The 16,985-nt window shown below is 42.7% G+C and overlaps 1 protein-coding gene and 1 long non-coding RNA gene across 4 annotated transcripts in view; both read right to left on the bottom strand.

Annotated features, from left to right (window-relative positions):
- The window catches only part of LOC116590568, a 221,664-nt gene that overhangs the window by 38,027 nt on the left and 166,652 nt on the right, over positions 1–16,985 (bottom strand). The window lies entirely within an intron of this gene.
- Positions 1–16,985, bottom strand: part of ALDH1L1 (aldehyde dehydrogenase 1 family member L1) — a 137,428-nt gene that overhangs the window by 33,255 nt on the left and 87,188 nt on the right. For all 3 annotated transcript variants that reach the window (XM_032342208.1, XM_032342151.1, XM_032342288.1), the window contains 4 exons: positions 15,205–15,355; positions 13,963–14,033; positions 5,085–5,190; positions 3,651–3,738 (listed from right to left, as the gene is read on the bottom strand). In XM_032342208.1, coding sequence (XP_032198099.1) covers positions 3,651–3,738; positions 5,085–5,190; positions 13,963–14,033; positions 15,205–15,355 — 416 coding nt within the window. The remainder of the gene's footprint in view (positions 1–3,650; positions 3,739–5,084; positions 5,191–13,962; positions 14,034–15,204; positions 15,356–16,985) is intronic.

Below are 16,985 nucleotides of genomic sequence, written 5' to 3'. Positions count from 1 at the left end.
TCAGGAGGAACAATGAGAGTCTGTGATACTTGTACCGTGAACAATTCTCTCCTTCCACATCTCCCCTCTCCCTCCACATGATGGAAACTCCACCCCAGGTGGGTATGGACATTAAGGTAGAGTTCCTCTCCTCCGGCTGCTAGTTCAGGGATATGACATTTTACTAAGAGGGGGCAGTCCATCACCATTTTTCTTCTCCTCCAACTCTGTGTTTTAGAAGCCAAATTCCTGGTAAGTATGGCCTCCACCCAGTCCCCACTCATAAAGTGAAGGCTCTACCCTGGATGTGGCAGGTTGAGACTATTGGAAACTTATCTGTTTCCTCATAGGGCCCAACATCTGAGGCAGTGGTTCTGAGATTTTGGGTGGGCAAGAACAGAGATACTAACTTTATTTGAAACTGTGGGGGAAGTTCAAATATAAGGGTATTTGAAAAACAATGGAGATTTTGGGGGTGAGCAATTAAGAGAAGGCTGACAGCTCTATGACAGCAATGAGGTAAACTACAGTTAGTTTACCAGAGAGAACCAGGGAAGTGCTCTCTGGGTAAGAACAAACCTCAAAGCATGGCCTCAATAATTACCCCTGCAAAGGGTTCCAAATTTAATTGGATCAATTGTAGAGCAATCTATGACCCAGCGCATTGTTGAAAACACTAGAGCAAGAAGACTGTAGTTAATGGAGCTAAACTGCTGACTGTGATACCAAAGGGGGCACATAGCTTAACAGGGAGACCAGGGGAAAAGAGTCAAAGAGAGCCCCACTAAAACTGCTGTCATCTTGTGCTCAAGGCTGTGCTCCCTGAGGAGTGACATCACTGGCTATACACCACATGGAAAACAGACTTCACTTAAATAGCTTAGCCAAGTCACTAAAGACATAAACAAGCAAATAATGAAAACAAGGGAAAGGGAAAAAGAGGGCCAATATCCAGAGCTGGCACAATATATTATCTAAATTATCCACCTTTTAACAAAGGAAGCTATGATGCAAGCAAAGAAATAGAAAAGTGTAACCCATCAGGAGAAAATAAATAAAGAAAGAAAGAAGAAGGCAATACAAGTTGAGGGGGGCCAGATGTTATACTTAACAAAGATTTCAAAGCAGCCATTATGAGTGTGTTCAAATAACTAAAGGAAACCATGCATAAAGGAATCTAGGATGGCAAAGTCCCATTAAGTAGACAATAATCAATAAATTAAGTAAAAACATGTAGAAATTCTGCAACTAGAATGTACAGTAACTGAGTAAGAAATTCATTAGAGGGGCTCAACAGTAGGATTGAACTGGCAGAAGAAAGACTCCATGAACTTGAGGTTAATTAGAGAATATGTAATCTAAAGAAGAGAAAGGGAAAAAAATTAATGAATAGAGCCTCAGAGGAGAGTGGGTTACCATTAAGCATACTGACATATGTATAATGAGAGTACCTGAAGGTGAGGAGAAAAAAGAACAGAGGAAAATGTTAGAGTAAATAATGGCTGAAAACTTTCCAAACTTGATGAAAAATAGTCTAAAAATCCATGAAATTCAATGAATTCCACATAAAATAACCATAAGAAGACCCACTCCCAAATGCATCTTAGTAAAAATGGTGAAAAATACAAAGCAGTAAATAAAAATGACTCATTGTATATAAAAGAATCCCAATAAGATTAATAGCTGACTTCTTATCAGAAACAATAGAGGCCCAGAGGGAGTGGATACATTTGAAATGCTGAAAGAACAAAACTGTCAACCAAGAATCTTATATTCAGCAGTTATCTTTCAAAAAATAAAGGCAAAATAAAGACATTTCCAGATAAACAAAACTTAGATAATTTGTTGCCAGCAGACTCACATTAAGAGAAATCTACCAAAGAAAGTTCTTCGAGTTAAAAGCAAGTCATACAGGTAATAATCTGAATCCACCAGAGTGCACCAGTAAAGGTAATTATATAATTATAAAAGCTTAAATGAATATTTCCTTTTCTTTCTTAACTAAGCTAAAAAGCAATTGTATAGAATAATATGTATATAATTATATTGTTGGATTTCTAACAAAGACAAATGAAATATACTTGACAATAATAGCAGAAAGGAGGTAGTAAGGAAATGGAGTAAGAAAGTAGCAACAGAGTAATTCAAGAACAGGAACAAATGAAGAGAACCAGAAATGTAAATGAGGTTAATACAGCAAACACTGTAATTACATATTTTCTCTCCTTTCTTTTTAACTTCTTCCATAGACATAAAATTATATAAAGTTATAGCAATGTAACAATGATAAGTACACAAAAATATGTGACAAAACATCACAGAAAGGGAAAAGGGATACTACAGTTAGGTAGGAATAGCATTTTTTCACTGGGATTAAGTTATCATAAATCTGAAGTATTTTTTGATGACTTAGGAAGTATATGGTAAATCCTAGAGTAACCACTGGGAAAAAACTAAAAACTATACAGTGAAAAAAATCATTAAAAGAATTAAAATGTTACACTAGAAAATATTCACTCAATGTAAAGAAAACCGTAGAAGAAAAATAAAAACAAAAGACAGGAGACACAGAAAGCAAAAAGTAAAATTGCAGACATAAATCCAACTCTATCAATAATAACAGTAAATATGAATGAATAAAACAATCCAGTCAGAAAGCCAGAGACTGTCACATGGGATCAAAACAAGATCTAAGTATCTGCTGTCCAAGGAGACATCAGATAAAGATAGGTTGCAAGTTAAAGGATGAAAAGAATATATCATACAAACAAAAACCATAAGAAAGCTGGAGTAGCTATGCTAATATCAGATGAAGTAGACTATAAGACAAAAATATTATGAAAAAGAAAGAGGGACATTTATATAATAATGAAAATGTCAATCAAAAGGTAGGAGATATAATCAAAGCTCTCTTTGAATGATTAACTTATTTAAATGACAAAAGCAGAAATAAATGAATTAAACTTTCAACTCAAAAAGATACAAAAAAACACGCAGGAGAACACAGTAGGAAATAATAATGAAAGCAGAGAAAAAAACAGAATAGCAATGGAATGGGTAAAGAAATTTGAGGGCTCTTTTGTTTTTGAGGGAAGTATGGGGACAAACAAGCACTTTTCACAAATTTAATCAATTTTAAAAGAGAAAGAAAAACTGTAAAGTATAAAGGGGATACTCTAACAATCAAGGGGAGACTCAAAAAGGAATTACTTATAAGACATTATTAATATAACTCTAGGTCAATATATTTTAAAATGTGTGCAAGAAGAGACAACTTTTCCAATAAACTAGACTACTAACCACAGAAGAAACTAAAAAAGCATTCATGTAATACCTCCCCAGATGCCCTAACCCTAGATAAATTCTCTCAAACTTCCAAGGGCAGATAATTCCCAAGTTATATACTTTATGCCAGAGCACATACAGACATACAAAAAGAAAAGGAAAACATTTGGGGAAGCATTTTAAAGCTAGAACACTTTCAGGTGTGTGCCTATCCCACCACAGGAGAGGGCGTCTCCTCATCAGGCTGGCCACGTCCATGGATCACTGTGTCCCTGGTTGCTCTGCCCCACTAGAGTATCTCACGCAGAAAACCCTGTTCTGACCAAGAAAATCTCCAGCTGCCTGGAGCCCTGGCACCCCCAGATGCCCATGTCCACATTCCTTACCAGATCCCGGGAGGATGTTGACCACACCCTTCGGAATGCCAGCCTTCAAGGTCAACTCTGCAAACTTCAAGGCTGTGAGTGGGGTCACCTGAGGAGACAGGAAAGAAGACTGGGTCAGGAGGGATTGGGAAGTGAGGTTCTTCCATCCTCTCCCAGCAGCCTAGATAGCAAGCAGGGAGAAGCAGTCATGGCAGGAAGACCATCGAGGTAAGCGCCATCATAGTGGGTACTGGCAACCCAGCCAGCTTTCCCCAGGGCTCCAGTGGAAAGCTGGGAGTAAGGCCTGCTTCCTCATGTACCTTGTAGTGTCTTCTCCTGGCAGGCTCCAGCTCTGTGGCCAGGCCTGGCCTCTTCCTAAATGTTCATACCCCCTTCACTTGGGCAGTGGGGAGTCCCAGGACAGACTGGATGCACTTCGTGCCAGATTCTGATTACCTCCTCATTTGCTGGTGGCCGTTCCTCTCCTCTTGGCCTGCCAGCAGCCATTCCTCTTCGGGCCCAGGTAATATTCCTTGCAAAGGTTGGCTTGTGCCCCACCTACCAGTAAGCCTCAGAATCACCACATTTATGGGGTGCTGGCCCTGGGAGAGCATAGGCTTGTCGGGGGCTCTTCCAGGGACAGTTGCCTGGATCTGTGCATACCACCGCAACGCTAACACAGGAGTTATGGGTCAACTCATAGGGTTGCTGTGATGCTCAAGAAGCAAATACATGCAAATTTTTAGTATAATTTGTTATATATTAAAATGCTTTAGGAGTTCCTGACTTAGTGTGAATACTGTAAATGTCAACTGTTGTTATTGCTGGTTTTTAAATTATAATACTTTTAGAGCCAAATTGCCCCAAAGCAGCCAGAGGAGCAAGAGACCTCCGGGGCACACTGTCCAGAGCCCTATGATAGAGCATCTCACCTTCAGGTCCTAACACCACTGGGGGCGGGTAGGGGAGGGGCTGCTACTGCAGCTGAGGCTCATTCAGAGTGTCCTCATCCCGGGGGGACCCTGCTCAGGCCCTTCCAGACTGAGTGACCCCAAGGTCCTATCTCTGTAGCTTCTCTATAAGGAACTGGGTTTTAGTCTCAGAGCATGAGGCCTGGACAAGGGTTACCAAACAAGGTTTCTGCTCCCCCAAACCCAGAGTTCTGGCACCTGTGGAGAAATCCCTGACTGTTTACCAAGCAGCTATAGGTACAGGGTTTGCTAACCTGACTCAGCCACTCTACCGATGAAAGAACAGACTGCCTACAGCCCCCACTGGTCCCTGCCGCATGCTGCCTCTGACAGAATGGGACCCAAAGAAGGCCAGCCTTCATCAGCAGTACTGCTCCTCTCTTGGGGAGAAACCAGTCCTGGGTGGACACCTGTCTCCTTTATAGGGTGCTTACCAATACCCTCTACAGCCCACACGCCCTGCCCAGAACATGCCCACACCCACCTGGGCAGGCTTGATCACCACTGTGTTCCCAGCAGCCAGGCAGGCAGCCGTCTTCCAGGAGAGCATCATCAGGGGGTAGTTCCAGGGGATGATGATGCCACAGACCCTGCCATACAAAAGAAGAGGGACTCTGTCTCCCCATGCAGCCTGAGGGCCGGAGTGCACCTCCCAGTGTCTTCTCTCCCAAGCCGACACCCACTCGGCTGTGCTCCACTCACTCCACTCCACTCCACTCCACTCCGTAACACTCCACTTCAATCCACTCCACTCCACCCCATTCCAGGCTTCCTGATATGGAGCCAAAGGTCCCTGAGAGATAGCTCATACCTGGCTTACCAGTCCCTGATGGGGCAGTATGTTCAATCTGGCAGTAGCCCCTACTGTCACTACGTTTGTATCTTTAGGGTAAATACCAGTAGTGCAATTGCTGGGTCATAGGGTAGTTCTATTTTCAACATTTTGAGGAACCTCCATGCTGTTTTCCAAAGTGGTTGCACCAGCTTCCATTCCTACCAACAGTGTAGGAAGGTTCCCCTTTCTCCGCATCCTCGCCAGCATCTGTCATTTCCTGATTTGTTAATTTTAGCCATTCTGACTGGTGTGAGGTGATATCTCATTGTGTTTTTTTTTTTTAAAGATTTTATTTATTATTTGAGAGAGAAATCACAAGTAGATGGAGAGGCAGGCAGAGAGAGAGAGGGAAGCAGGCTCCCTGCTGAGCAGAGAGCCCAATGCGGGACTCGATCCCGGGACCCCGAGATCATGACCTGAGCCGAAGGCAGCGGCTTAACCCACTGAGCCACCCAGGCGCCCCTCATTGTGGTTTTGATTTGTATTTCCCTGATGCCGAGTGATATGGAGCACTTTTTCATGTGTCTGTTGGCCATCTGGATGTCTTCATTGCAGAAATGTCTGTTCATGTCCTCTGCCCATTTCTTGATTGGATTATTTGTTCTTTGGGTGTTGAGTTTGCTAAGTTCTTTATAGATTTTGGACACTAGCCCTTTATCTGATATGTCATTTGCAAATATCTTCTCCTGTTCTGTCAGCTGTCTTTTGTTTTTTTTTAACTGTTTCCTTTGCTGTGCAAAAGTTTTTGATCTTGATAAAATCCCAATAGTTCATTTTTACCCTTACTTCCCTTGCCTTTGGCGATGTTCCTAGGAAGATGTTGCTGTGGCTGAGGTCGAAGAGGTTGCTGCCTGTGTTCTCCTCAAGGATTTTGATGTATTCCTTTCTCACATTGAAGTCCTTCATCCATTTTGAGTCTGTTTTCGTGTGTGGTGTAAGGAAATGGTCCAATTTCATTTTTCTGCATGTGGCTATCCAATTTTCCCAACACCATTTATTGAAGAGGCTGTCTTTTTTCCATTGGACATTCTTTCTTGCTTTGTCAAAGATTAGTTTATCATAGAGTTGAGGGTCTATTTCTGGGCTCTCTATTCTGTTCCATTGATCTATGTGTCTGTTTTTGTGCCAGTACCATGCTGTCTTGATGATGACAGCTTTGTAATAGAGCTTCAAGTCCGGAATTTTCATGATATTTATTCTTTCAGTATAGCACTTTTTAAAAATTAATTAATTTATTTTCAGCATAACAGTATTCATTATTTTTTTCACCACACCCAGTGCTCCATGCAATCCGTGCCCTCTATAATACCCACCACCTGGTAGCCCAACTTCCCACCCCCCGCCCCTTCAAACCCCTCATATTGTTTTTCAAGAGTCCATAGTCTCTCATGATTCACCTCCCCTTCCAATTTCCCCCAACTCCCTTCTCCTCTCTAACTCCCCATGTCCTCCATGCTTTTTGTTATGCTCCACAAATAAGTGAAACCATATGATAATTGACTCTCTCTGCTTGACTTATTTTACTCAGCATAATCTCTTCCAGTCCCATTCATGTTGCTACAAAAGTTGGGTATTCATCCTTTCTGATGGAGGCATAATACTCCATAGTGTATACGGACCACATTTTCCTTATCCATTCGTCCGTTGAAGGGCATCTTGGTTCTTTCCGAAGTTTGGAGACCGTGGCCATTGTTGCTATAAACATTAGCAGATGGCCCTTCTTTTCATGACATCTGTATCTTTGGGGTAAATACCCAGGAGTGCAATTTCAGGGTCATAGGGAAGTTCTATTTTTAATTTCTTGAGGAATCTCCACACTGTTCTCCAAAGAGGCTGCACCAACTTGCATTCCCACCAACAGTGGAAGAGGGTTCCCCTTTCTCCACATCCCCTCCAACACATGTTGTTTCCTGTCTTGCTAATTTTGGCCATTCTAACTGGTGTAAGGTGATATCTCAATGTGGTTTTCATTTGAATCTCCCTGAGGACTAGTGATGATGAACATTTTTTCATGTGTCTGAGAGCCATTTTAATGTCTTCATTGGAGAAGTGTCTGTTCATATCTTCTGTCCATTTTTTGATATGATTGCCTGTTTTGTGTGTGTTGAGTTTGAGGAGTTCATTATAGATTATGGATATCAACCTTTTGTCTGTACTGTCATTTGCAAATATCTTCTCCCATTCCGTGGGTTGCCTCTTTGTTTTTTTGACTGTTTCCTTTGCTGTGCAGAGCTTTTGATTTTGATGAAGTCCCAAAAGTTTATTTTTGCTTTTGTTTCCTTTGCCTTTGGAGACATATCTTGAAAGAAGTTGCTGTGGCTGATATCGAAGAGGCTACTGCCTATGTTCTCCTCTAGGATTCTGATGGATTCCTGTCTCACATTGAGGTCTTTTATCCATTTCGAGTTTATCTTTGTGTACAGTGTAAGAGAATGGTCCAGTTTCATTCTTCTACATATAGCTGTCCAGTTTTCCCAGCACCATTTATTTAAGAGACTGTCTTTTTTCCACTGTTATTTTTTCCTGTTTTGTCGAAGATTAATTGACCATAGAGTTGAGGGTCCATATATGGGCTCTCTACTCTGTTCCACTGGTCTATGTGTCTGTTTTTATGCCAGTACCATGCTGTCTTGGTGATCACAGATTTGTAGTAAAGCTTAAAATCAGGTAACGTGATGCCCCCAATTTTATTTTTGTTTTTCAAAATTTCCTTAGTGATTCGGGGTCTCTTCTGATTCCATACAAATTTTAGGGTAATTTGCTCCAGCTCTTTGAAGAATACTGGTGGAATTTTGATTGGAATGGCATTAAAAGTATAGATTGCTCTAGGCAGTATAGACATTTTAACAATGTTTATTCTTCTGATCCAAGAGCATGGAATGGTCTTCCATCTTTTTGTATCTTCTTAAATTTTTTCATGAGTGTTCTGTAGTTCCTTAAGTACAGATCCTTTACCTCTTTGGTTAGGTTTATTCCCAGGTATCTTATTTTATGTTTATTCCATGTTTTTCATGCTATGGTAAATGGAATTGATTCTCTAATTTCCCTTTCTGTATTTTCATTGTTAGTGTATAAGAAAGCCACTGATTTCTGCACATTGACTTTCTATCCTGCCACGTTGCTGAATTGCTGCATGAGTTCTAGTAGTTTGGGGGTGGAGTCAGTATAGCACTTTTAAAAACATGTCATCCCTACACCTTGAGAACAATGACCATCTGTGACTATTATATCTTCAGTGCCTGACACAGACTTAGTGCTTAATAAATGTTTGTTGAATGAATGACTGGTAGGCCAAATTTCATATTTTCTCTGAACTTAGGTTTTACATTTCTAAAATTAAAAAATATATACACTTAGATTTCTTCGGCTGAAAAAAAAGAAGGGCTCTCGTAATAAAAATTCATTCATACAACAAATACCTATTGAGCACTTACTTTGTGCCAAGTAATTTCATCACTGTAGCAGTTTTAGGAAACTGTCATTATATCGCCCAATCCAGGAGCATGGAACATTTTCCATTTCTTTGTGTCTTCCTCAATTTCTTTCATGAGTACTTTATAGTTTTCTGAGTATAGATTCTTTGCCTCTTTGGTTAGGTTTACTCCTAGGTATCTTATAGTTTTGGGTGCAATTGTAAATGGGATTGACTCCTTAATTTCTCTTTCTTCTGTCCTGTTGTTGGTGTAGAGAAATGCAACTGATTTCTGTGCATTGATTTTATATCCTGACACTTTACTGAATTCCTGTACAAGTTCTAGCAGTTTTGGAGTGGAGTCTTTTGGGTTTTCCACATATAGTATCATATCTGCAAAGAGTGATAGTTTGACTTCTTCTTTGCTGATTTGGATGCCTTTAATTTCCTTTTGTTGTCTTATTGCTGAGACTAGAACTTCTAGTACTATGTTGAATTGCAGTGGTGATAATGGACATCCCTGCTGTGTTCCTGACCTTAGCGGAAAAGCTTTCAGCTTTTCTCCATTGAGAATGATATTTGTGGTGGGTTTTTCATAAATGGCTTTGATAATATTAAGGTATGTGCCCTCTATCCCTACACTTTGAAGAGTTTTGATCAGGAAGGGATGCTGTACTTTGTCAAATGCTTTTTCAACATCTATTGAGAGTATCATATGGTTCTTGTTCTTTCTTTTATTGATGTGTTGTATCACAGTGATTGATTTGTGGATGTTGAACCACCTTTGCAGCCCTTGAATAAATCCCACTTGGTCGTGGTGAATAATCCTTTTAATGTACTATTGAATCCTATTGGCTAGTATTTTGGTGAGAATTTTCGCATCTGTGTTCATCAAAGATATTGGTCTATAGCTCTCTTTTCTGATGGGATCCTTGTCTGGTTTTGGGATCAAGGTGATGCTGGCCTCATAAAATGAGTTTGGAAGTTTTCCTTCCATTTCTATTTTTTGGAACAGTTTCAGGAGATTAGGAATTAGTTCTTCTTTAAATGTTTGGTAGAATTCCCCCGGGAAGCCGCCTGGCCCTGGGCTTTTGTTTGTTTAGAGATTTTTGAATACTGTTTCAATCTCCTTACTGGTTATGGGTCTGTTCAGGCTTTCTATTTCTTCCTGGTTCAGTTGTGGTAGTTTATATGTTTCTAGGAATGCATCCATTTCTTCCAGATTGTCAAATTTGTTGGCGTAGAGTTGCTCATAGTATGTTCTTATAATTGTTTGTATTTCTTTGGTGTTGGTTGTGATGTCTCCTCTTTCCTTCATGATTTTATTTATTTGGGTCCTTTCTCTTTTCTTTTTGATAAGTCTGGCCAGGGGTTTATCAATTTTATTAATTCTTTCAAAGAACCAGCTCCTAGTTTTGTTGATTTGTTCTGTTTTGTTTGTTTGTTTTTTTTTTTTTTTTTGGTTTCCATTTCATTGATTTCTGCTCTGATCTATATAATTTCTCTTCTCCTGCTGGGTTTAGGGTTTCTTTCTTGTTCTTTCTCCAGCTCCTTTAGGTGTAGGGTTAGGTTGTGTACTTGAGAAAGGCTTGTACCACTATATATTTTCCTCTCAGAACTGCCTTTGTTGTGTCCCACAAATTTTGAACCGTTGTGTTTTCATTATCATTTGTTTCCATGAATTTTTTCAATTTTTCTTTAATTTCCTGGTTGACCAATTCATTCTTTAGAAGGATGCTGTTTAGTCTCCATGTATTTGGGTTCTTTCCAAATTACCTCTTTTGGTTGAGTTCTAGCTTCAAAACACTGTGGTCTGAAAATATGCCAAGAATGATCCCAATCTTTTTATACTGGTTGAGACCTGTTTTAGGACCAAGGATGTGATCTATTCTGGAGAATGTTCCATGTGCACTAGAGAAGAATGTGTATTCTGTTGCTTTGGGATAAAATGTTCTGAATATACCTGTGTTGTCCATCTGGTTCAGTTTGTCATTTAAGGCCTTTATTTCCTTGTTGATCCTTTGCTTGGATGATCTGTCCATTTTAGTGAGGGGAGTGTTAAAGTCCCCTACTATTATTGTATTATTGTTGATGTGTTTCTTTGATTTTGTTATTAATTGGTTTATATAGTTGGCTGCTCCCACGTTGGGGGCATAGATATTTAAAACTGTTAGATCTTCTTGCAGGACAGATCCTTTGAGTATGATATAGTGTTCTTCCTCATCTCTTATTATAGTCTTGGGCTTAACATCTAATTGATCTGATATATGGATTGCCCCTCCTGCTTTCTTCTGATGTCCATTAGCATGGTAAATTCTTTTCTACCCCCTCACTTTAAATCTGGAGGTGTCTTCGGGTTTAAAATGAGTTTCTTGTAGGCAACATATAGATGGGTTTTGTTTTTTTATCCATTCTGATACCCTGTGTCTTTTGATTGGGGCATTTAGTCCATTAACATTCAGGGTAACTATTGAGAGATATGAATTTAGTGCCATTGTATTGCCTGTAAGGTGACTGTTACTGTATATGGTCTCTGTTCCTTTCTGATCTACCACTCGTAGGCTCTCTCTTTGCTTAGAAGACCCCTTTCAATATTTCCTGTAGAGCTGGTTTGGTATTTGCAAATTCTTTCAGTTTTTGTTTGTCCAGGAAGCTTTTAATCTCTCCTTCTATTTTCAATGATAGCCTAGCTGGATATAGTATTCTTGGCTGCATGTTTTTCTCGTTAGTGCTCTGAATATATCATGCCAGCTCTTTCTGGCCTGCCAGATCTCTGTGGATAAGTCTGCTGCCAATCTGATATTTTTACCATTGTATTTTACAGACTTCTTTTCCCGGGCTGCTTTCAGGATTTTCTCTTTGTCACTAAGACTTGTAAATTTTACTATTAGGTGATGGGGTGTGGACCTATTCTTATTGATTTTGAGGGGTGTTCTCTGCACCTCCTGGATTTTGATGCTTGTTCCCTTTGCCATATTGGGGAAATTCTCTCCAATAATTCTCTCCAATATACCTTCTTCTCCCCTCTCTCTTTCTTTTTTTTCTGGAATCCCAATTATTCTAATGTTGTTTCATCTTATGGTGTCACTTATCTCTCGAATTCTCCCCTCGTGGTCCAGTATTTGTTTGTCCCTCTTTTGCTCAGCTTTATTCTCTGTCATTTGGTCTTCTATATCACTAATTCTTTCTTCTGCCTCATTTATCCTAGCAGTGAGAGCCTCCATTTTGGATTGCACCTCATTAATAGCTTTTTTTATTTCAACTTGGCTAGATTTTAGTTCTTTTATTTCTCCAGAAAGGGCTTTTATATCTCCCAAGAGCGTTTCTCTAATATCTTCCATGCCTTTTTCGAGCCCGGCTAGAACCTTGAGAATTGTCATTCTGAACTCTAGATCTGACATATTACCAATGTCTGTATTGATTAGGTCCCTAGCCTTCGGTACTGCCTGTTCTTTTTTTTGTGGTGAATTTTTCCGCCTTGTCATTTTGTCCAGATAAGAGTATATGAATGAGCAAGTAAAATACTAAAAGGGTGGCAACAACCCCAGGAAAATATGCTTTAAATCAGAAGAGATCCCAAATCGTGAGGGGGGAGAAAGGGGATAAAAAGAGGTTCAGAAAAAAAAAAAAGAAAATGAATAAAGAAAAAGTATAAAAAAGAAAAAATATATATATTAGATAAACTAGTTAAAAAACGTTAAAAAAGAAAAGGGTAAAAGTTAAAAAAATTTAGCAGAAGAAGAGAAAAAAATTGAAAAAGAAAAAAAATTAAATTAACTGCAAGACTAAAGAATCATGGGGAGAAAGCCATGAGTTCCGTGCTTTGCTTTCTCCTCCTCTGGAATTCTGCTGCTCTCCCTGGTATTGAAACTGCACTCCTTGGTAGGTGAACTTGGTCTTGGCTGGATTTCTTGTTGATCTTCTGGGGGAGGGACCTGTTGTAGTGATTCTCAAGTGTCTTTGCCCCAGGCAGAATTGCACCACCCTTACCATGGGCTGGGCTGAGTAATCCATTCGGGTTTGCCTTCAGGAGCTTTTGTTCCCTGAGCGCTTTCCTTAGAGTTCCGGAGGACAGGAATGAAACTGGCGGCCTCCTGGTTTCCGGCCCAGAGGAGCCGAGAGCCCGGGGCCCCACTTCTCAGTGCGCTCTCAGAGAACAGCGCCCAATAACTCCCGTCTGCCTGACCTCTGGCCACGCTCTGAGCTCACCGAGCCTGTGACCGGTTCAAGGTAACCCCGAGCTGTGAGCTCACACTCGGCTCTGTCTTTGTAGCTGGCTTCCCTGTTCTAATACCTGTAAGCTCTGTGACACTCAGACACCCCTGATCCTTCTGTGACCCTGCGGGACCTGAGGCCATGCTGACCCCGCATGGGCTTCACCCCGGTTCAGCCTCTGGAGTGACGTCCCTCAGTGCAACAGACTTTTAAAAGTCCTGATTTTGTGCTCTGTTGCTCTGCTTGCTGGGAGCTGGTCCCTCCCCCTGGGGTCTATCTTCCCGTCGCTTTGGATTCACTTCTCCGCCAGTCCTACCTTTCAGAAAGTGGTTGATTTTCTGTTTCTAGAATTGCTGTTCTTCTTCTCTTCAATATGCCATTGGATTTGTAGGTGTTTGCAATCTTTAGATAAGCTATCTAGCTGATCTGCTAGCTGAAGTAGTGTCAGCCAGCTACTTCTCTACCATCTTGACTCCTCCCCTATTTCTCTATTATTTTATTCCTGTTCCTTGGTTCTGTGTATTCTTTGTTTTTATACACATTCATCATTATGATCATTCCAGAAAAAATTTTTCAGGTTCACCCTCTATGATCTTGACTGCTAGAGGGTTATTGAGGGAATTAAGTAAAATTATACTTATAAAGTCATTACAGCAGTGTCTGGTACAGAGAAGGTACTTTGGGAATGAAAGCTGTTTCATTTGCTAGAATGTAAGTCCCCTAAGGATAGGTATTCTCATCAGCTCTGATCATCACCAGCACCTGAACTGCCCAGCACATCGTAACTATCCAATAAGTAGACATGGGAGAGATATGCAGAAAGGGGATGAGTTTCCACACAACATACTGTACGAAAAGCACCCATTGTGTGGAGAATCTTCACCCTGTGCTGTGACTCACCCAATAGGCTCTTTCCTGGTCAAGGTCAGGTTGCGGTTTGGTCTGGCATGGTTGATAGGGATGGTGGAGCCCTGGAAGAAGCATGGGGTGGGGGGGGGTCACTGAGAGGGGAATCCATGGTTTCCTCACCCATTCCCCCTGGGCAGCCAGACTGTGCCTGGAGCTCAGAATTCAAGAGTCTTGTCTGTGGCCTGCAGCCCCCATGAACCAGACAGGTAAGAGACCGAAACCTTCCAGATTATGTATGACAGGGGTATCTGAGGAATCCAGACACAGGTGGAGTGGGCAGCCAACAGGTGTAAGATGTCTGCTACACAGAGCCTGGCAGAGTCCTCAGATGGGAAGTTGGTCCTGGTACAGGTAAGCTCTCTGGCTTTGACACTGGGGCAAAGAAAAGGGGAGTGAGAAGCCAAGTTGCATCTGGAGAGTGTGCTAGTCCAGGAGGGCCCATTTAGGGGCAGTTCTAGCCAGCAGTGATGCAGCAGCAAGAGGAGCAGAAGGTGGGCCTTCCATCACACCTGCACCCTCCACCGCATGGAAAGGACACAAGGCATGAACCTCAAGTCTGGCACAGACCCATGAACCCACCAGTGATAGGTGTCCCATCACTGCCTGTAGCGGGCCAATCTCTGAAAATGGGTCCCACGGTCCCACTCTGATCCCTGGGATCTGGGAGATGGTGAGCTACTCCTTCTGCGAAGATGCAGAATGGCAGTTGGCCTTAAGAAGAGATGATGCAGGTGTCCCCAGCACCACCTCAGGAGCCCCCACAAAGGCAAAGTTTTCTCCGTTCATGGCAGATGGATGCCAAGCCTGAAAACAGCAAGGGAATGGAGGGCTGAGGCAAGGGTCAGAGCACGGCCTGCAGTAGCTGACAGCAGCCCCCGCCAGCAGCCAGCAAGGACCTGGGCCTCAGTGCTCCATCAACAGGAGGTGAACTCTGCCAACATTTCTCCAACATCTGAATGGGCCTGCAGGCAGGGTCTCCCCAGAGCCTCCAGCCAAAGCCCAGCCTGGCCACACCTTGACACTGTCCTTGGGAAACCCCCGGCATGGAACCCAGCCCAGCCTGCCTGGACTGCCCATCTGCAGAAGTGATAGCTGATCAATGGGGTTGTTTTAGGCCAATAAGCTGTGGTTGTTTGTTATGCCACAGGTGGGCTAATGCATTGCCCTCAGAGTTTCCTGCCAGGCCCAGCCTCCTGTGTGAACTCACTTGGTGGGCAGGAGCCTCAGCCTCACCTGAATCTTGTCACACCAGCCAGCAAAGTAGCGGAAGGTCTGGATGGACATGCCCACATGGGTCTTCAGGGCCAATGTGTAGACAGCACCTGCATCCAGAGCCTCAATGGTGGCCAGCTCCTCCTGATGCTGTTCCATGAGGTCTGCCAACCTGGCCAACAGGTGGGGTGCAGAAAGGAGGGAGATGGGCTCAGGCCTGGAGTAGCCTGGCCTGTTCTTTGAAGGCCCTTCTTCAGTGAGTCAGGGGTTCTTCCTTGCACTCCCAGCTCTGCCACACTCTAATGTGCTGACCTCAGTTTCCCCATCTGTGAGATGGGACAGTAAGGTTTCCTTTGCAGGATGAGTGTGAGAATGGTGCCCTTCTTGTCTTTCTCGCCTCTCTTTTCCTTTCTTCCTTCCTAAAATTGATTCCTGTTGATGGATTAACTACTTCATAATGGTGCTTACAAACGATCCTGCAAAACAGTCCCTCTGCCTCTCTAATAAGGAGGTCACCATTTCAAAAGGCCACCCTGTCTGTCTCAGGACAGCCTTGACCAGGGGAAAGCATGTCTGGCTTCAAGAACCAGCCAATCTGGTGGAGTATGCCCCCAAGGATGGCATCTGTGGGGAGGGCAGGATGGGGGCTATGACGGGAGAGATGCAAGGAAAGTTGCATCTACACAGCCCTTCTTAAGTGGGAGCACTCTGACAGCAAGCTGACCTTCCATGCTTCTGGTGGGTATGCTGCTATGGGTAGCCTGGGAATTAGGACTCTTCCGCCTTCCCTGATGTAAGGGAGTTCAGGGAGAAGCATGCTCAGAGGGCAGGGTGGACAGAGGAAGGTGGAGACCACAGATCTAGAGCAGCTCTCAATCTTGTACATGGGGGAGCTCTAGCCCAGAGACAAGTCTGGGACCAAAGCCTGCTGAGCTGCTCCTCTCCGCACATAGCTGTAGCATGTCTTAAACCCCCAAGTACACACTCACACTCTCCGGGAAGCCAACCTTCACCCCACATCAATCATACCTCCCTGCAGTGTCCTCCTAGCACCCTCCGTCTTTCTTCAAACCTCACCTGACTATTACAGATACCCACTTAGGCAAGTATTCTGGTACTATCTGCCTTCCTCTGAAGGCTGGTACAGTATTTGGTCTCCTGCTCCCTCCTGGGCCTCCTACACCCACCAGGCACACAGTCAGCATGCGGCACAAGGCTGGTGAGTGAAACTGGACCAAACAGACATGAGCGATCTAGTGGCAGAGCCACACTGTTACCTCAGAGACGATATATACCCAGGTAATTCTCTAGCTAAGAATAACAAAGGTGTCAATCACTCTTTGAGAACTATTCTAGACCAGATAAGGAAAACACCATGTTGTGGCATTTCAAGGACTAGGGTTTCATCAACTAGAAAAACATGTGCCTAAGGTATAAATCTGTATTACAAATAAGCCAAAGATGGCCTCTGTGTATTGGCCCCTTGGTTGTTCACATCCTCATCGCAGTGTGAGACTTGCCAGCTCGGACGCTTGCTGCATACACACTTATATATCCAGTTATTTTAAAAATAGTCCAAACAAGCAGACTTTGAGCCATTTAGAGCCTTGTTGCTTTGTATCCTCCAGGAACCTTACTTGACAGCTGTTATCATTGGTGAGATGGACAACAGTTATAACTGCTGCCCTTCCCAGCCCTCTGACCCAGAGACTCCTGTTCTGCTACAGAGCAACAGTGCCGGAACATGGGAGCCCCCTCCTGGATCTCTTGAACCCCAAGAGTTCCCTTGCACCCTTCCCATT

Source organism: Mustela erminea, chromosome 1 (assembly GCF_009829155.1).
Source record: "Mustela erminea isolate mMusErm1 chromosome 1, mMusErm1.Pri, whole genome shotgun sequence".
NCBI lineage: Eukaryota > Metazoa > Chordata > Mammalia > Carnivora > Mustelidae > Mustela > Mustela erminea.
The sequence above is the reverse complement of the archived record's forward strand: the minus strand, read 5'-3'. Positions and strand labels throughout refer to the sequence as shown.